Raw genomic sequence first — 16410 nt, forward strand, 5'->3', positions numbered from 1 at the left:
AGAGGCTGGGGTGAAGAGGCTGACCAGGGTGGTGGGGTATCCGGCAGCCTGTCTCATAGTCCGAGCTCCTGGGGCCCTTATTGGGAGCGGACTTGCTTCCCACAGCTGCCCGGGGCTCACATGGGCTCCTGGTTTGAGCTCAGACAGTGGGCACAGCTCCGCCAGAGGGGCGGGTCGTCCCAGCAGGCATTGCCACCAGCCACCGCCCACAAGCCTAGTCCCCTGCTGGCGAGGACAGCCTCCCCTGGCGGCCCGACTCCACGCAGCTGCCTACCCCCTCGGTCAGCCCAGTTTCCTGCCCCTCCCTCCTCTCTCCTCCCTCCAGCTGTTTCCCTGGCAGGGTTCCGGCCCATTCAGGACAGCAGCCTCAGTGAGCTTGGAGCTCAGCACAGAACGGGGGCTCTCTGGGAGCCTCCTGAGGGATGAGGATGTTCTGGGGGGACTGCACTCTGGAGGGCTCCAGGGCATCTTGAATGAATAGATGAACTGCTTTCTGGGCAAACAGCCACAGCCAGAGGACGGTGTGATTGGGAGACAGAAGTTGGGCAAACACGGTTTCCTGCACAGCCTCGAGGGACTGAAGTCCTGGGAAACGCTTGGAAAGACCTGGGCGGAGACCAGCCACAAGGTATCAGGCTTGGCGTTGACATCATGGGGGCGCGGGGGGCAGAGAGGGGACCTACTAGTAGAAGTTCTTTGGTTCTTAAAATTTGATTTTTGTCCAGATGAAAATATTTCTATTGTGGTGTTCAGAGTTCCAAAGTAATGTATGTTAATTGTAAAAATACACGAAGGTCACCATATATTTTAAGCAGCAAGCTCAGTGTTTTCCTTCGTTACTTTGTTAACACTCATGGCAGCCCCACGAGGGAGGTGCTTTGTCCTCATTTTACAGGTGAGGAAACTGAGGCTCAAAGAGGGGAAGGGAAGGCACTGGCTCAGGGCTGCAGAGGTGGTAAGCTGGGGGGCCGAGACTGGAAGGAAATGAGGGTCTATGCAGGCTACCTTCTTGGCCCTGGGGCTGTATTACCTCTCATTATGGAGGTGAAAAAGGAGGTCCTTACCCAGAGGCAGCCTTCTGGGTGCCTGTCCATCAGTTGCCCACTCACCGATCTGCCTGCGATGTTTGGTGAGCGCCTACAGTGTATCGGACACACGTAAGTATATAAATGGGGACACACACACACACACACACACACACACACCTCTCCAACATCTTGTTCTTTACCACAGACTGTGAACGTCCATCTGTACTGTCTATACTCTTCCATATACATTTTAATGACTGAATGGGAAGGGTGTCTGGGATTTATTTCCTCACTGTGCTTGCCTTCTTCCTTTCTCCCCCTGTTATCATAAACCCTGAAGCAATGACCGCTCTCGTGTGTCAGATTTGCATGTTTGTCTTGTGCATGGAAACCTTTCCAGAGGCAAAGTCTCTGGGTCGAAGGTTTGCCAGTTTTTAAGGCTGTTGAGGCTTTTGACCACATTGCCCCTGAAGGTGGTGCTCCCCTGGTGCAGGATTGGGATGTGATGTCCTCGTGGCCTCACCCACAGTGGTCGCTACCCATCTTCTAAAACATCTCTGATGAGAAAAACGAGAACAATCCTTGGATGCGCACCTCACATTGCTTTGTTCATGCTGACGGTCCTTTATAATCCTGTGGTTCACATTTCTTTTATGAGGATCCTGTTCAAGTCCATTCCCATTTTTTTCCCTGTTTGCACGTTTATCTTTTTCTTACTGGTATGTATTGGTTCTTTGTATATGAAGGACAGGAACACTTTGTCAGTGCTTACGTGTTGAAAATATTCTCCTCTCTCCCCTCGGCTTTCAGAGGAGCACATGTTCAATAGGGAAGCCACAGAGACCAGCTTTTGGCACGATTACAAGCAAACAACACATCGTAATTATCAAGTAACTGTTACCTGACGTAAGTCTGGTCATCCAGGCCTCTGTAAGTGTGATCACTCAGACCTCGCTGTGGTTCAGAGGCCAGCGAGGAAGTGGCCAGGCCTTGGGTCTGTCTTCTCTTTCCACGAGGGGGCCTGGCCCCGCACTTCCCTTTTGGCATCCCCCTACCTCCTTTTCAAGCTTAATCTTCCCTGTGGTTCTTGCTGTCTCTCCTGCTTCCTCCAGACGGGCTCAAAGGAAAGACTCCTCTAACTGCCCCAGCTGCTGAGATAAACATGATTGGCTAATCCAGGCCTCCGGGGGTGGGAGGAGGGTGTCTTGACATCCTCTTAAGGAAAAAGGTTTAACTCAAACCAGCGATGCTCAAGTGGTGGGGTGTCAAGCTCTGAGAAATGCATAGAAAAAGTTCTCTCTTGGTACCCAGAGACCCTCCTTTGGCTTCCTCCAAAACTTCTGGGCATCGATGAACTTGACTTGGAGCAAGTCACCCTCTTCTCTGGTGTGACCCCTTCTGGGAAGTCCCCTGTCATTTGGACCACGTCTGCCCACTGGGCCCTCTCAGTGCTCAAGTCCCACATCACGGTGGCTGTCACACTGTGTGGTACTTGCCAGTTGCCTTGTTTGTCTCTCCTGCCAGCCTCAGAGCTCCTTAAGGCCAGACTTGATGTATCCTCAGTCCCCGCTGCACAGGACCTTAGCACATAGTGGGTGCTCGGTGACTGTTCACTGAATAAATAAAGCAGCCAGGCCTCAGTGTCACTATCTGTAAAATGGAATAGGGGACTTGGACTAAAGTCTCATCTCTTAGATGTTTACTTCATATCTCCTCTTAGTTTGCAAACCATTTTATCACCATGGTTTTCTTTCATCTTCACCATATGATAAAGATTTGTCTATGTGACAAGGATATTATTAACATCCGCATTTTACAGATCAGGAAACTGAGGCCTGGAGAGAGGTTTTGATGTTAGACCTCCACAACAGGCAACAGAACATTGTGACTATAGGGTTGGGTTCCGTCGGGTGAGTTTGAACCTTGTCTGCTGCCTGCCAGCTGAGTGACGTGGAACAAGTTATTTCTTTATGCACCAGTTTCCTTATCTATAAAATGGGGATATGAATAGTAGCTACCTTCAGATGAGCATTATAAAGGTTAAATGAGATTATACACATGGTACACTTAGCAGAGGGCTTGTCATAAAAGCTCTATACACGTTAGCTATTATCCTATTATAATTTCTATTTCACCATGATGTCTATACCTGTGACACCCATATGAACCAAATGGAAATTATTATAGATTTCTTTACCAGTAGATTATTAACACTCAGGTTCATGACTGTGTCCAGGAAAACTAAAAGCCTATTTTGTCTTCTTTGAGCTATCCTGCAGGGGGTGCGGCTATCACTGCCAGTTTCAAGGCTATGAAGTCGACTCAAGACTTCTTGAAGTGCAATCCTGGGACCACTGGCATTGGAATAATCATGTATATTTCTTAGAAGCTTCAGTTTTTAAAAATCAGAATCCTTGAAGGTGGGGCATGGGAGTCTGAATTTTGAACCGGCTCCCCAGATGATTCTGATGCACCCCAAAACTTGAGAACCACTCAGCTAGAGTACTTGAAAATCTTTTCTTTTGCCCTTTGCCCAGGTTTCTTGGTTATTTCCTGCAATGAGGTTTCTTTTTTTCCTTTCTAAGCAAATATCTGTGTACTTCTGCCAGTCTCTATGTCCTGTGTCAGCAGTTGAGGCCAAGAAGCATGGTGGAGAAGAAGTGAAACTATGTCTTATAGTACTACAGAGAGTCAGACCATACTTGCAGTCACCCAGTGTTTGGGCTTTGAAATTATTTTAACCCTTTCCTACAGTGAAAATATATGAAGTACAAACTGAAAACAGAGAAAAGTGGTATTTTATTCTGGTTCAAACAGAAGTGGAGGATTCCAGACCACAGTTCACTGAACCTCACTCCCCTTGCTGATGGGCTTCTAAAAATTCCCTTTGCAGCTCTGTGCAGCAGGCTGAAAACTGCAAATCTACTTCAAATTGATGAGAGACCAAAGGTCTTAACATTTGCTGTGTGACCTTAGGTGAGGTACTCTCACTCTCTGGCCATAATTGCCTCCTTTGTAAACGAACAGGTTGAATGTTGTATTAGTCAGGGAAGCAGCTGCAGTGACAAACACACCCTAACATGTACAAGAGCTCAAACAAAACAGATGTTTATTCTTAGGCAGGTACCTCTGAATGGGGGTGATCCTCTTCATGCAGTAATTCACTGCCCCATCTCATGGCCCCACTATCCCCCTTGGACATCATCACCGATGAAAGAAAGCACAGAGGTGACATGCTGGCTTCTGAACTGCCTTCTGCCCCATGTGAGGGCTAGTCATGTAGTCAATCTGGTAGCGCAGGAGGCTGGAAAATGGAGCTGTGGGCGAGGGTGGCTCTTCCCCAGCTATAGCCATGTACTGTGGCAGTACTTTTGTGGACAGCTAGCTGTCTCTGCCACAAATGTGGTGGCCTCTATGGTCTCTTCGTTCTCTGATTCTAAGCCTTAATTTTCATTAGTTGATCTTAAAATTAACGTGGTGGTGCTCGACCAACAAATACTTTCCTATCCTCAAGACAATCCCTATCAAATATACTGAGTAAATTCTTACATTCCAGGCACCTGAATATGGATTTCCCTGGAGCTTAGGCAAGTGCTACTCCCTTTCCCTCCTGGAAGAAGGAAATAAAATAACAATTATATTGAGCATAGCCAAAGGTTTATTTATTAAGTCAAAAGTTTTTGTATTCATTATCTCACTGAATCCCTACAATCCTACATGGAAAGGCTTTATGATTATCATCCCCAACTTACAGATGAAGAAAAGGAGGCTCAGAGAGGTAAAGGGACTCACCCAAGGTCACACAGTTCAGAAGCAAAAGGCCTGGGATTTGAACTCAGAATATCCCACTCCTGTCCTTGGCTCCCTTTGCACATTGGAGTGTGTATGTGTGCAAGTGTGTGTGTGCATGCGCGTGTGTGTGGTTAGGGTGGGGGTTTTCCTTGGGCTGTATTCCCCTAGGGCTGGGCATAAGGGAAGTGGAAGTGCAGGAATCATTGTCCACATCCCTCAAACGGGCTGAGCTTGCGGATAGTAAGGCAGCTGGGTGGTTGTCCTGGCCTGAGGATGCCCAACGTGACTAAGTATTACAGACACTGACCATGAAAAAGAGACAGGATGGCCTGTGGGGACACAGACTGACAGTGCCCGTAGCCCTGGATGACTCTGAGGCCTGGGTTGGGCCAGGCACATGGTGGGTGCTCGAGAACAAAGTCCTGCGTGAACAGACCTGGGGGAGTGGAAGGGGTACCAATGCGGGAACTGACGATGAAACCAGTGCAGTCTGTATTCTAAGGCCCTCAGGAGGAAAGAAGGCAAACTAGTAACAGATGCTTTTATTCATTCATTCAACAAACATGTATTGGCGGCTACTGCGTGTCTGGAGCTCCACAAGGCAGAGCAACGAGAATAGAATTCTTTTCCCACCCTCATGGAACTCTGGAGGGGCTGAGGGGTGGATTAGGACCTGGGGCTCCTGGTTCCTAGTCCAGAACTCTTTCTATGCCCCCAGCTGATGGGGAGGCCCTAGATCAGGCCTGGGATGCAGGGACCCGGCTGTCTGGGTTGGCAGTCACTCTGGGCTCTTTGTGGACTCCAGAACATGCTGGCTTCAGACATAATTAGGAAGCCAGTTAGTTTACTGCTTTTTTGAGAACTCTGTAGTTTTGCAGTGATGGGCACAAGAATGGGAGAGAAAGAGAGTTTCTTGCCTCATGAATGGACCAGAGAGGCAGTAATTCTATGCGGTGCTGTCAAAGAAAGAGATACTAATGTCTGGTTGGCCGTGATTAGCAGTGTAATGTCACAGACTCCACAGCCAACTGCTCTTGAGTTCATATCTTGTCTTTGCCCCTTCACCTCCTGCCACCTCAGTACCCCCATCTGTAAGGTGGGTATACAATTAGTACCCACTTCGTAGGGCTGTTGTGGGATGAAATGAGTGAATATACGTAAAGCCATGATCAGCTCCATGAAGGCATTTCTATTTTTGTTGTCAGGAGAGTGGGCACTGAAACTTGCCTTTGCACGTCTGGGTTGGTCTGGGCGTCTGGCGCCTTGCCCTCCTGGGTTCCCAGGCTGGACGAGGTCCATTGTGGCCAGTCTCCTGGCTTTGTGCCTCACCCTGTGGGAAGCCTTGGGCTGCGGTGGTGCGGGAGCCTTAGGCCCTGCCCCACCCACCACAGACGCACTCCGCAACCTTGGAAGGGCCAGTGGCTGACTCAGCACGGGGGTCAGCTGCTTCTCAGGCAGGGTGTCGGAATCGGTTCTGCTTTCTTGGGGTACATGACTTGGGTGCTCTGGTCCCAGCCCTGGGCTCCCACTGAACACAGCTCTTGGGCAAGTAGGTGAAGGGGATGGTGGAGAGACTGGTGCAAGAAACACAAGTTGGTACACTTGGTTTTTCCTCCCGGGAACTAGGGGTCAGAGAGACAGGAGAGCTGTGGGGAGGGAGTGAGGTGCTGCCAGGCTGACCTGGGCTCTGGCCCTGGGTTTGGCACCTGGGTGAGCTCAGGGAAGTCATGTGACCTCTTTGAGCCTCAGTTTCCCCTTGTCTCGGAGTTGTTGAGAGGGCTACTGATTGCTCTCAAGTCTACATTTCCATTTTTCAGATTGGAAATAGAGTAGAGAAGGACTTGTCTAAAGGAGCCCAGGAAGGTAGCGAGAGAGCTGGGTAAAGCTTCCATGCACTCTACCAGCATTTACTGAGCACCTACTGTGTTCCAGGAGCATGGGATACAGGAAGACACAAGTCATGCTCTCAGAGGCTCCCAGTCAAGCAGGAAGATGGGTGTGCAAACCGAGGGGGCAGGATGGGGTCCGTCTAGCCAGAAGTTCGGCTTTGATTGACATCAGGGTACATGGGGCGTATTGCTCCTGGGTCACAATTGCCCATAACAATTCCATCCATCATCCATTTGGTACAGCAGGTGATCCCTGGGCCATTTTGACTGGGAGCTGATTGTTCAGTACACTCAAATCAGTGCCTGCCTGGTACCTTCAGTGCACCAAGTACTGCAGGAGCAAAGAGGGGGTAGCTTTGATCAGGGAGGCCGAGAAGGAAGCATGTATTTGAGCTGCTTCCAAGGATGAGTTGGCCTTGAGTGCCTGGAGAACTTGGCCAGATATAAAAGATGTCTCAGGTGGGCAGAGCAGCAAGAGCAGAGATTTGGAAGCTTGACGAGTGAGGATTGTTTGGTGTGGTGGGCGGAGGCAGGGAGCGGCCAGAGGAAGTCTGGGCGCTCTGCAAGGGCCCGGGAGGGCCCATCCAATTTTCTGGGTGGTCCAGTACTCCCCCTTTCACAGGAAAAGCATCCTGGGGTCCCCAGGCCCCGCCCCCTCCAAACTCAGTGCTTAACATTCAGACAGTCGAAGATTCCAGACACTCCCAAACTGATTGAGTTGGAGATTCCAACTTGGCAAGAGGGCTTGTCGGCTAGTGGCTTTTTCTCCCGGTTGTCTGGTGCATAAACCAGCTTGGAGGAGAGACCATTTCTTTGCGTTGGCGGCTCTCTTGACTGAATGATGGGTCGCCTCTCCCACCACGCCCAGGACTTGCTGACAGATGGAGGCACGAAGCTTGGGAGAAAGGAAGTGTTTTCTGGAGGGTTAAAGGAAGTTGATTTCTTTCTGTGGTTGACCTGTGATGGGTTTACTGGTGAGGGGAGACTTTGCCACGCCTGCTGGAGCCAGACTGAGCCAAGCTGGGCATTAGAGGATCCACTGGCCTCCCAGCAGCAGGCGGGTAGAGCGGACTGACGTCAAGAGAGGGTCTTCAGGGAGTGTGGGCACTTGCAGTCTCTTTTACGACAGTCTCAGCTCACAGGGGCCTTTTCAGGGATTTGGGTCAAGAAGAAATAGGGCATCTCTTGAGCAAGAACGGAATGGCTGCCTGGTGGGTAGAGGCAGAAGTTTTGCCGGCTTGCAGACCTGCTTTGAAACCCATTCCAGCAGCTTGCTGGTCGTGAGGCCTGGAAAAGGTCACTTACTGTTCTGCACCTCAGCTTACCCCGCTGTAAACTGGGAATCAAAGAAGAGTTTTCCTCAAAGGGGCATTGTGTGGCTTCTGTGAGATCATGCATGTCACAGAGTTGGGGCCCTAGTGTGAGGGGATTGGCTCTGGTGCAAGGGGCAGCGGTGGGGACCAGAAGTCTTGAGCCACGAGAGGCTAAGAAATGCCAGGTATAGACGGTACCAGGGTCAGAGCTGCACCCCAAGCTTTCCCCTTCATTTCCTGCCTGAGTCTGAAAACATGGAGGTGGGCAGGGGTGGGTGGAGATCTTGAACCATGGGCCTATCTTCTTGGGGAAGCAGGGCCTGACTGGCCTAAATGGGCTTTTCTTTTTCTGTTTTACCCTCCCCTCCTATGAAAAACCTCAAACATGAAGGAAATCAGTAACCGGGCTCTGGGGAAGGACAGGGCGGCTTCCCGGAGGCCGGCGGGCGATGCCCCTCACCTCCATCGCTGGCTCCTGCCAGGCCCTGGGCCGCCTCCCTGTCCCTCAGGACTGGCCCTGCTCCCCTCTTCCTGCTCACAGTTCATTCTCGGCCTTCTCCTGGCTCTGGCGTGTCACACTTCTCAGAGCTGGAAAGTCAGCCGATGCCCAAAGTTCCTCCTTACGGGAGTCTTTTATGTTGCTTCCCCGGCCCAAGGAGACAGGCAGCTTTCCCTCAAGAGTCCTGGCTGGGCTTCTGCCTGATTCCAGCTCCTGCAGCCAAGGGTCCGCTGCTCCTCTCCCGGGGGGGATCCCACAGACCCACTGGAAACATGGAGGTGGGGCCAAGGCTCCCATTTTACCGCCGAGGAAACTGGGGCCCAGGGAGATGTGCGCCCACTGGCTTCTCATCCTCGGATTCGCGATGGTGCCTGTGTTCGCCAGGCCCCGGCTCTGCCTTTGAAACCGCCCGGCCTCCAGTGGCCCTGGCTCTTTGCGCTTCACGGGGCCCGTGGGGCTTAACAGTTCACTCTGAAGTTAGAGGGGCCTGGTTTTGGACCCTGTGTCCCTTGATGCCCAGCTGGGTGACCTTGGGTTAGCTACTCTCTCGCCTGTTTTTCCTCTTGTAAGTGGGAGTGGTGACAGGCTCTGCCCTGCGTGAGCTGCATGGTGAGGATTACTGCTTCAGGGCTTAGCCCCGGGCTCCACACTTCGTAGGTCCCTGGAAAGGCCCACACCGTAGGCTTCTGGGCCCTGGCAACAAGATCGAGTGTGTATGAGGTCCTCAGGAACTATTCACCGAACTCTTGAATTACCCCCTTCTGCTCCAAACCCCAGCCCATTAGAAGCCCTGTTTCGCTGTCCAGGATGAGGCTCAGAGAGGTTAGTCGGCTGCCTAAGGGCTGCACAGCTCATAACACAGGGACACAGGTGTTTGACACCTCGTGGCACACTTACCCGTATATCGCAAAGGCTCTTCTGATCCTCTTGACTCATGCCTTCCTCCTTTGTGATTTCCAGGCCTTTCCACTCTACCTACGCCACAGATCTCCCGTCTCCAGCTAGTGCTATCCCACATACCTTGGAAGGCTTATTCACAACTTCATCCATCTCAGCCCCCATTCCCTCAAAGCCTGTTCTCGTCCAGACATCCAGCTGAGAACCAGAGCAATCAGCTCTTTCACAGCGGAGTGTGTGCAGCTGATGTCAGCTGACAGCAGTAGGGGTTGTGATGTAATGGCTTGAGCCAGCAGAGAGGGTCCCTGGTGGGGGACATCCAGGCACTGTGGGCACAAGGTGAGAGGAGCTTTTTGGCCAGGGATCCTCAGACGCGAGTAAGCAGCAGCCTCCCCTGCTGCAGTGACCTGAGGACAGGAAGTGACTGAGTCAATTCCATAGAAGAAGTTTGTCAATACAACTTCCTCACACCTCCCCTGGGGCCTCTCTGTTCCTCCCTTTTCTAGTAGATGGAGTGCCCATAACTGGGTTGACTTTTTTTTTCTCTATGTAACAAAGCCACACATCAGCAGAGCTCAGGGAAACAGGACAGGCCTGGGAGGCTGGGGGGGCAAGTGTCGCAATCTTGGCACACCCCTTGTCTACACTGCCTGCCCACCAGCCTGCCACTTTCTGACAGAGCCTGCGGGCAGAGGTGTTTGTCCCAGCTGTGTCCTGTGTATTGGAAGAGGAGCCTGGGGTCCCCATCACCCTCTGCTGAACTGGTAAAACTGTCTTCTCGCTCCTGGGCATCCCTTCCTCGTGTGCATGTCAGGGATGGCGCTGGGAGAGGCCAGGGCGGTGCCGGCTGGGCGGGGCAGGAAGCATATCTCATCAAGGTGTGCTGGGGAGGCCGGACGGCAAGACAATTGAATCTTCTAGAATCCGACTGCTTGGCTCAAATTCTTTGACTTCCTAGCTATGCAGCCTCAGTGTCCCCATCTGGGAACTGGGGAGGGGATAACACTGCCTCACAGTGTTTTTGGGGTGGGGATATGGGGACATGGATCTAGGAGAGGGCACACTTATTTTACCTTTTTTGGTCTCTGCTACCAGCTGTTGTTTAGACAGAATCTGGAACTGTGGAAGTTGGAACTGGGATATCATATAGGGGATGCACTCAGCAGGGGCCCTGTGCACAGGGAGTGCGTGGCATTGGCCATTTTGTCACTGGCTGTCCTTAGTGATGGGTGGGCTTAGTTGGAAGCTCTGCACTTCCTGTCTGCTTTCTGGCCATGGACCTTTGGGCAAGTTGCTTCACCTCTTTGAGAGCCACGTTCTTGGTCACTGGGCTGCTCAGATAGCTCCCTCCCAGGTGGCTGCAAGGATGCAGGCACGGAGCCAAGGGAGCCTCTGACCCCAGGGCAGCGATAAGTTTCTGGAACCATCTGAAAGGCCACACTGGGCATCATCTGCCTCCCCAGGGGTGGTGGTGGCCAGCTTGTTTGTGCCCTCAGATGTCATACGGAAATGCTGGGGGCATCTCTAGACACTCAAGTTCCTAGGAGGCTCCAAAGCTCATGGGGTTCTGGGTTGCCTCCCCAGACCTGGGGTGCAGAGCAGGGCCACTGTGAGGAGCCGGGTCAGAGGCCGGCCACCCAGCCCTGCCTTCTCGGTGTACCTCCCTGGCCCGTGACCCCTCCACCCCTTCCTGATCTCCCTCCTTTCTTCTGCAGCCAGTGCTCGTAAGTCTTCCAGAGGTTGAGTGAAGCATCTTCGGGCAAAACCAGGCACTTACTTGTCTCTGCTGTTAAGGGTGCTCAAGGTCCCTGGTGTCAGCTGAGTTCTTGATGGCTTTTCCCTCTGGGACCTGGTGTGATCCGATTCTGTGAAAGGAAGCACCCCTCAGCTGTGCAGGAAGTGTGCCCCACACCTACCACCCCTGCACCCAGCCCATCGTGGGCACTCAGTAATAAACACCAGTGAGGGAATGAGCAAATGAGCCCCATACTTTGGGGACCAGAATCTGGGGCATAAGGAAATGGAGACCCTGCTTTCCCTTAGGGAAAACCAAACCCTTACTGAAGTTATTTTAAGGTCATATGCTTTATTTTTAAAACACATAAAAATATTTCAAGGGCGAACACTTTGTTTAAAAAAAAACACATGGGAAGGTTGCATTCAGTGCCATAATATTCCCGTGCATTTAAAGACAAACCTTGCAGCCCTGAGAAACCTTCAGGGTGAGGACCCTTGTCTGTGTTCTGGGTTCCTGCCTCTGTGGCTCATCTGGAGAAGCCTGGGGTAGAGAATGCATGGGTTGTCAGGTCTGAGGGGCTGCTCACAGACGACTATGTCCTCTTCCCTCACCTCTCCATTGTGTACATGAGGAAATAGAGGCACAGAGAGGTTAAGTGACTTGTCCAAGGTCACACAGCTGGTAAGCAGCAGAGCCAGAGCTAGAACCCAGGCAGCTTGAACCACAACACTTGCAAAGGTGCCACTTCGGTGGGCTCTGTTCCTGTCTACCCCCCTGTGGCTGGGCAGCTGGGGCACATTTCCTGGACAATTCTTTCACAGCGTTACCCTTCATGCCTCAGTGAGCAGAGGGAGGAACCACCAAGAACCGGCAGGGGCCTTCCACTGGGGACAGGTAAGCGCTTAGTTTGCCAAGAGATGCAAACTCTGGGGTCCCACAGCTGCAGTCCTGGATCTCCGGCCTGGGCTGGTCTCTGGACCCACTGATGTCTCCGGAACCGGAACTAGCCCCGTTTGTCTCTCATCGGAGGCGCTTGGCTTCAGGCCCAGCCTCGCTCCAGGCGGATCAGCTTTGCTGCGTCCCCACCCCTCGGCTCCTATGCCTGTCTGTGCGGCACCTGTGAGTCAGCGCGGATCCTCGACTCACTTCCAGAAGTGGGAACGAAGGCCCAGGCATGATGTCAGAGAAGGAAGCCTGGTGTCCAGTCCCACTTCTCCAGCTGCCCTGGTTGTGAGCTCGGGTAGGGCCTGTGCCCCAATCCTCCACGCCGGACCAGTGGGCACCTTCCAGCTCAGCGTCGTCTGAAAGACTCACGGGCTCCTGGCTCGAGGAGGGAAGAGACTTGTGCAGGTTTGCTGGCAGTTAGAAGCAGAGCTGGGACCAGAACCCAGGTCTCCCGCCTCCCCAGCCCCTCATTTGCTCCTCAGTCTCCCTCTAGGGTCATCCAAGGACCCAGGTGCGGGCGGGAAAGACAGAGCTGCTCTTGGGGGCTCAGTTTTCCCTGATATCAAATGTTGGGTCGACCACCCCTGTCCACTGAACCTGTATCTGGTCAAGTTTTTACCAGTCTGTAGAGAAACAAAAGAAAATACAGACAAGAGAATGGGTTTTTCAATCAAATGAGATTTCTTTTCAGCTGAGAAAGATGAATCTCTGTCCCACTGATTTTACTGTTGGTGTCCACCTGTCGTTGCTCAGGTGGGGATGGTAAAGGACAGTTTCAATTTTGTAATGTCCTCACTTGACAAACAGAAGGATGACAGCTCTAGGACAGTCTTAAAACTGTTTGGGAAAAATGAAATCCCAACATTTGGAGTTCACTGAGCTAAGGCAGTCTCTGGGGCTCCTTCAAGTTCAGGGAGAGCTCAGGGAGGCACAGGTGTGGCTGAGACGGGGCAACCGGAAGGAGCTGAGGTTCCAGCTGCCGTAGCCAGAGCTGGACTGCAGAGCAGGTGAAATACCTGCCACATAGTAGGTGCCCGACTCGGGCACCAGGATGCAATGCTTAGCAGGTGAGTGCTCAGTTCCCAGCTCACAGTCAGGGCAGTGAATGGTGACAGAGAGGGTGAAAAGGGCAGGTGTTGATCTTAGGTGAGAAGGACAAAGGAGGCTGATGGGAGGGGGAGTGGGAGGGGAGATGAATCCTGCCCCGCTGGGAAGGAGAGGTTGTGGTGGGAAGAGGCTATGTGGGGAGCAGCTGAGAGAGGGGCATCAGGACCTCTGAAGAAGTGAGGATACACAAGAGAGGAATGAGTAAAAGGAAGTTCTAGGAAGCCTAGAGTGGATTCTAAGCTGGATATTTGCTTTAGGTTGGGTCCCCCAGGGGCAGAGCCTGAGGCAAGGATGTGGGTCAACATGAGGTATTGAGGGTATGCTCTCAGGCAGGGTGGGATTAGGGTGAGGTGAGTGAGGCAGGGTCATGCACGTTCAGGGTTGGAGCCCATCTTTATTTAAAATCTTGATATTTTGCTCATCATGCATTGTATGCATTAGTTTTGATTTTGAAAAAAATATTGTACTCAAATATTTATTTTGATTGGTGACTTTTATGGCACACCCTTGAATTTGCATTCAAGCTCAGGGCAGGAGTTGGAGCTTAGCAAGAATGTGGTCTCAGGTGGAGACTGGCCTCAGCCTGATCCCATGGGCAGCTCTGGAGACTGAATTGTACCCTGTGTCACTGGGGAGAGAGGCAGCTCCTTCTTCATTGAGAATGATTCTCAGGAGAAGGGGGTAATATGAGATGGGTGCCCCAGAAGGTAAAGAATATCTGAGCTGGGCGCCAACAAAATCTATCACCACAGTCTTTGTTGGTCTTTGAGAGATGGCAGTAAAAATCTGAATTATTTTTAAGTGCTTTTGGCTCTTGGACTGTTTCTTTGGCTGTGTGCTGGGGCTTCCAGGGCCCAGCTTCTGTTCCTGTAATAGCACGGATGAATAACACATGCTTTCGAGCAGGGGGGTGCCCTGGGCTGGGGAGAGGGGAACAGGAGGGTGAGCGGGGCTGGTGTGGACGTGGCTGTGGCCTGAGGGTGGGCTTGTTCTAGTTGCTGGCTCATGGCCTCAGAGGGTGGGGGCAGGGGCGAAGAGGGGCAGGGGAAAGTGTCTGATTCCTGCCAAGGAAGGAGAAGCAGAGGGAGGAAGGTGAGACTGAGAGGAGGCAGGCACAAGAAAGCAGGAAGTGAGGGCTTTGCCCCTGGGTAACCAGGTAAGTAGTGAGGGTCTTAGATGTGGCCTGGCGATTCTGTCTCCTGCGAAACTAGGAAGCAATGGGAGTGCTGGAGGCCTGAGGCCTGGGATATGTGGTTCTGAGTCCCAGATCCCTGGAGTGGATTGGGCTTCTTGGCAGACTCAGGAGAAAGCACCACAAACATTGTATGTTACATACCTCCCAGGGCTCAGGGAGAGAGGAACAGGGTTTCTCTCCTTAATCATGCCTTCCCTTGGGGATTTTAAAGAGATGCCAGGCCTATATGTTCTTGTTAAAACTCTATACCTCTTCTCTGCAGTTTCCACTGAACTTCCACCATCAAAGCTCTAAAACTCGATGCAGTTTGTAACATTCTACTCCGGCCGTAGATTATGCAAAGTTCTCACACCTCTGAGCCTTGGCTTGGGATGCTGGCCTGGCCAGTTTGCTCTTGTCCTTCAAGGTCACTTCTTCCTGACTTGGCAGCTGGAGTTGATATTGTGCCCATGTGTTGACTGACTTGTTGACAGTGTTCCCTACCTGGCTTTGGAGTGAGAGCTCTAGCTTTGTATGCCCGGCTCCTTGCCTGAAACCTGGCAGATAATGTGCGCTCATAAGGTCTATTGAATGGATGAATGAGAAATATATAATCTGTGATCAGATGTGTTTATACCTCAGTGTGAAAGAAGCTTTGAGTGGAGAACTTTTATATATATCACACTCTTATGACTGTACCACATTTACAGTGGGGCAATGTCATATAATCATAAGAATCAGAATCATACTCAACAGCAATAACAGAAATAGTAAGAGATGACATGGAGAACTTACCCTGGGCCAGGCACTGTTCTAGGTACTTTATATTCCTTATCTTAATCCTAATACCAACTCTATGAGGAATGTCCTATTACTGCTGCATTTTACAGATAGGGAAACTGAGGTACAGAGAATTTAAGCAACAAAGAGGTCTCTCAGATACTAAATGACAAAAGTGGGGTTTGAATTCAGAGGGTCTGGCTCCAGAGCCTGTCCCCTTCACCATGACGCATTGACCATGGCTGTGGCTTCAAGTCCTGGCTCTTCTGTATTTCAGCTGTGTGACCTTGGGCAAATTGCTTGATCCCTCTGAGCTTTTGTTTCCTCGCTGGGGAAGTGGGAGTGGTGATCAGGGCTGTTGGGAGACTGGGGCAAAGCGAGGGACGGGAAGGACCCTGAGGGCTGACCGTGATGGTTTCCACAGCTCAGCATCACGGCCATTTCCAGGGTCTTTGCATGTGGCTGTGCACCGCGGGGCCCTTGAAAAGCTGCACCAGTGGGGGCGTCACCAGGTTTCTTGGCAGGAGGGCAAGGAAGCAGGGAGGAGACAGGCTCTGCCGGGCACTTGGGCGGCCCCGAGAGGTGAGTTGGGAAGATGCGTGTGCTTCAGGGAGTCTTGGGAAGGAAGACTCCTGCCTAGGGGAGGGATGGGCACGCTGTTGCCCCTCCCAGGAATGCGATCACTGCTTTATTTTAAAATGAAATCAAAGCAGAAAACAGCTTCAAGCTGGTGGCTGCTCAAGGCCAGCTCCAGAACGCGGTGCCCTGTGGGCTTGGGGCCCAGCCTCTGAGGAACCTGCAGCTGGCCTGTCACTCCACTGGCTCTCTGCGGAGCTGGCCTCCTCCAGCCTGACTGACTTCTTCTCTGGAAACCCCAGGGTCCAGATCTACCCTTGGAGGCTGCAGAGGGGGTCCCAGGCATAAATTTGTCTTCCTCACAGTGTAGATAGTTTTATATACTTGCAGAATTCATTCCTGATCTCTAATCCCCACAACAGCCCTGTGAATGATTATTATTTTCCTTTGATGAATGTGGAAACTGAGGACCAGGATTTGGAATAGCCGGTACGGCTGGGATAAGAACCAAGGTTTCCTGACTTCCTGAGAGACCTTGAACCACAGACATGGCTTGGGCTCAGTGGGGACTCTGTGGGGAATCTAAGTGGCTCTGACACATTTTCCTGATGAATTAAGACAGCATAGCCAGTGCAAAGGGAAGGCTTAAAACTTGTTTGCTTCTGACAAAAG

At 51.8% G+C, this 16410-nt stretch overlaps 1 protein-coding gene across 4 annotated transcripts in view; it reads left to right on the top strand.

The window, feature by feature from the left end:
- The first annotated feature begins 337 nt into the window (after positions 1-337).
- Positions 338-16410, top strand: part of CMKLR1 (chemerin chemokine-like receptor 1) — a 42078-nt gene continuing 26005 nt past the window's right edge. The window contains exons 1-2 of one of the 4 annotated variants that reach the window (XM_036903970.2): positions 558-628; positions 11978-12050. Coding sequence is in view for 1 of the 4 variants with exons in the window: in XM_036903968.2 (XP_036759863.2) it covers positions 482-628 (147 nt within the window). In the remaining 3 variants the exon portion in view is untranslated. Of the gene's footprint in view, positions 629-10040; positions 10183-11977; positions 12051-16410 lie in introns of those variants that run through there. The other 3 variants (XM_036903969.2, XM_036903968.2, XM_036903971.2) reach the window with 3 other exon arrangements.

Source organism: Manis pentadactyla, chromosome 14 (assembly GCF_030020395.1).
Source record: "Manis pentadactyla isolate mManPen7 chromosome 14, mManPen7.hap1, whole genome shotgun sequence".
NCBI lineage: Eukaryota > Metazoa > Chordata > Mammalia > Pholidota > Manidae > Manis > Manis pentadactyla.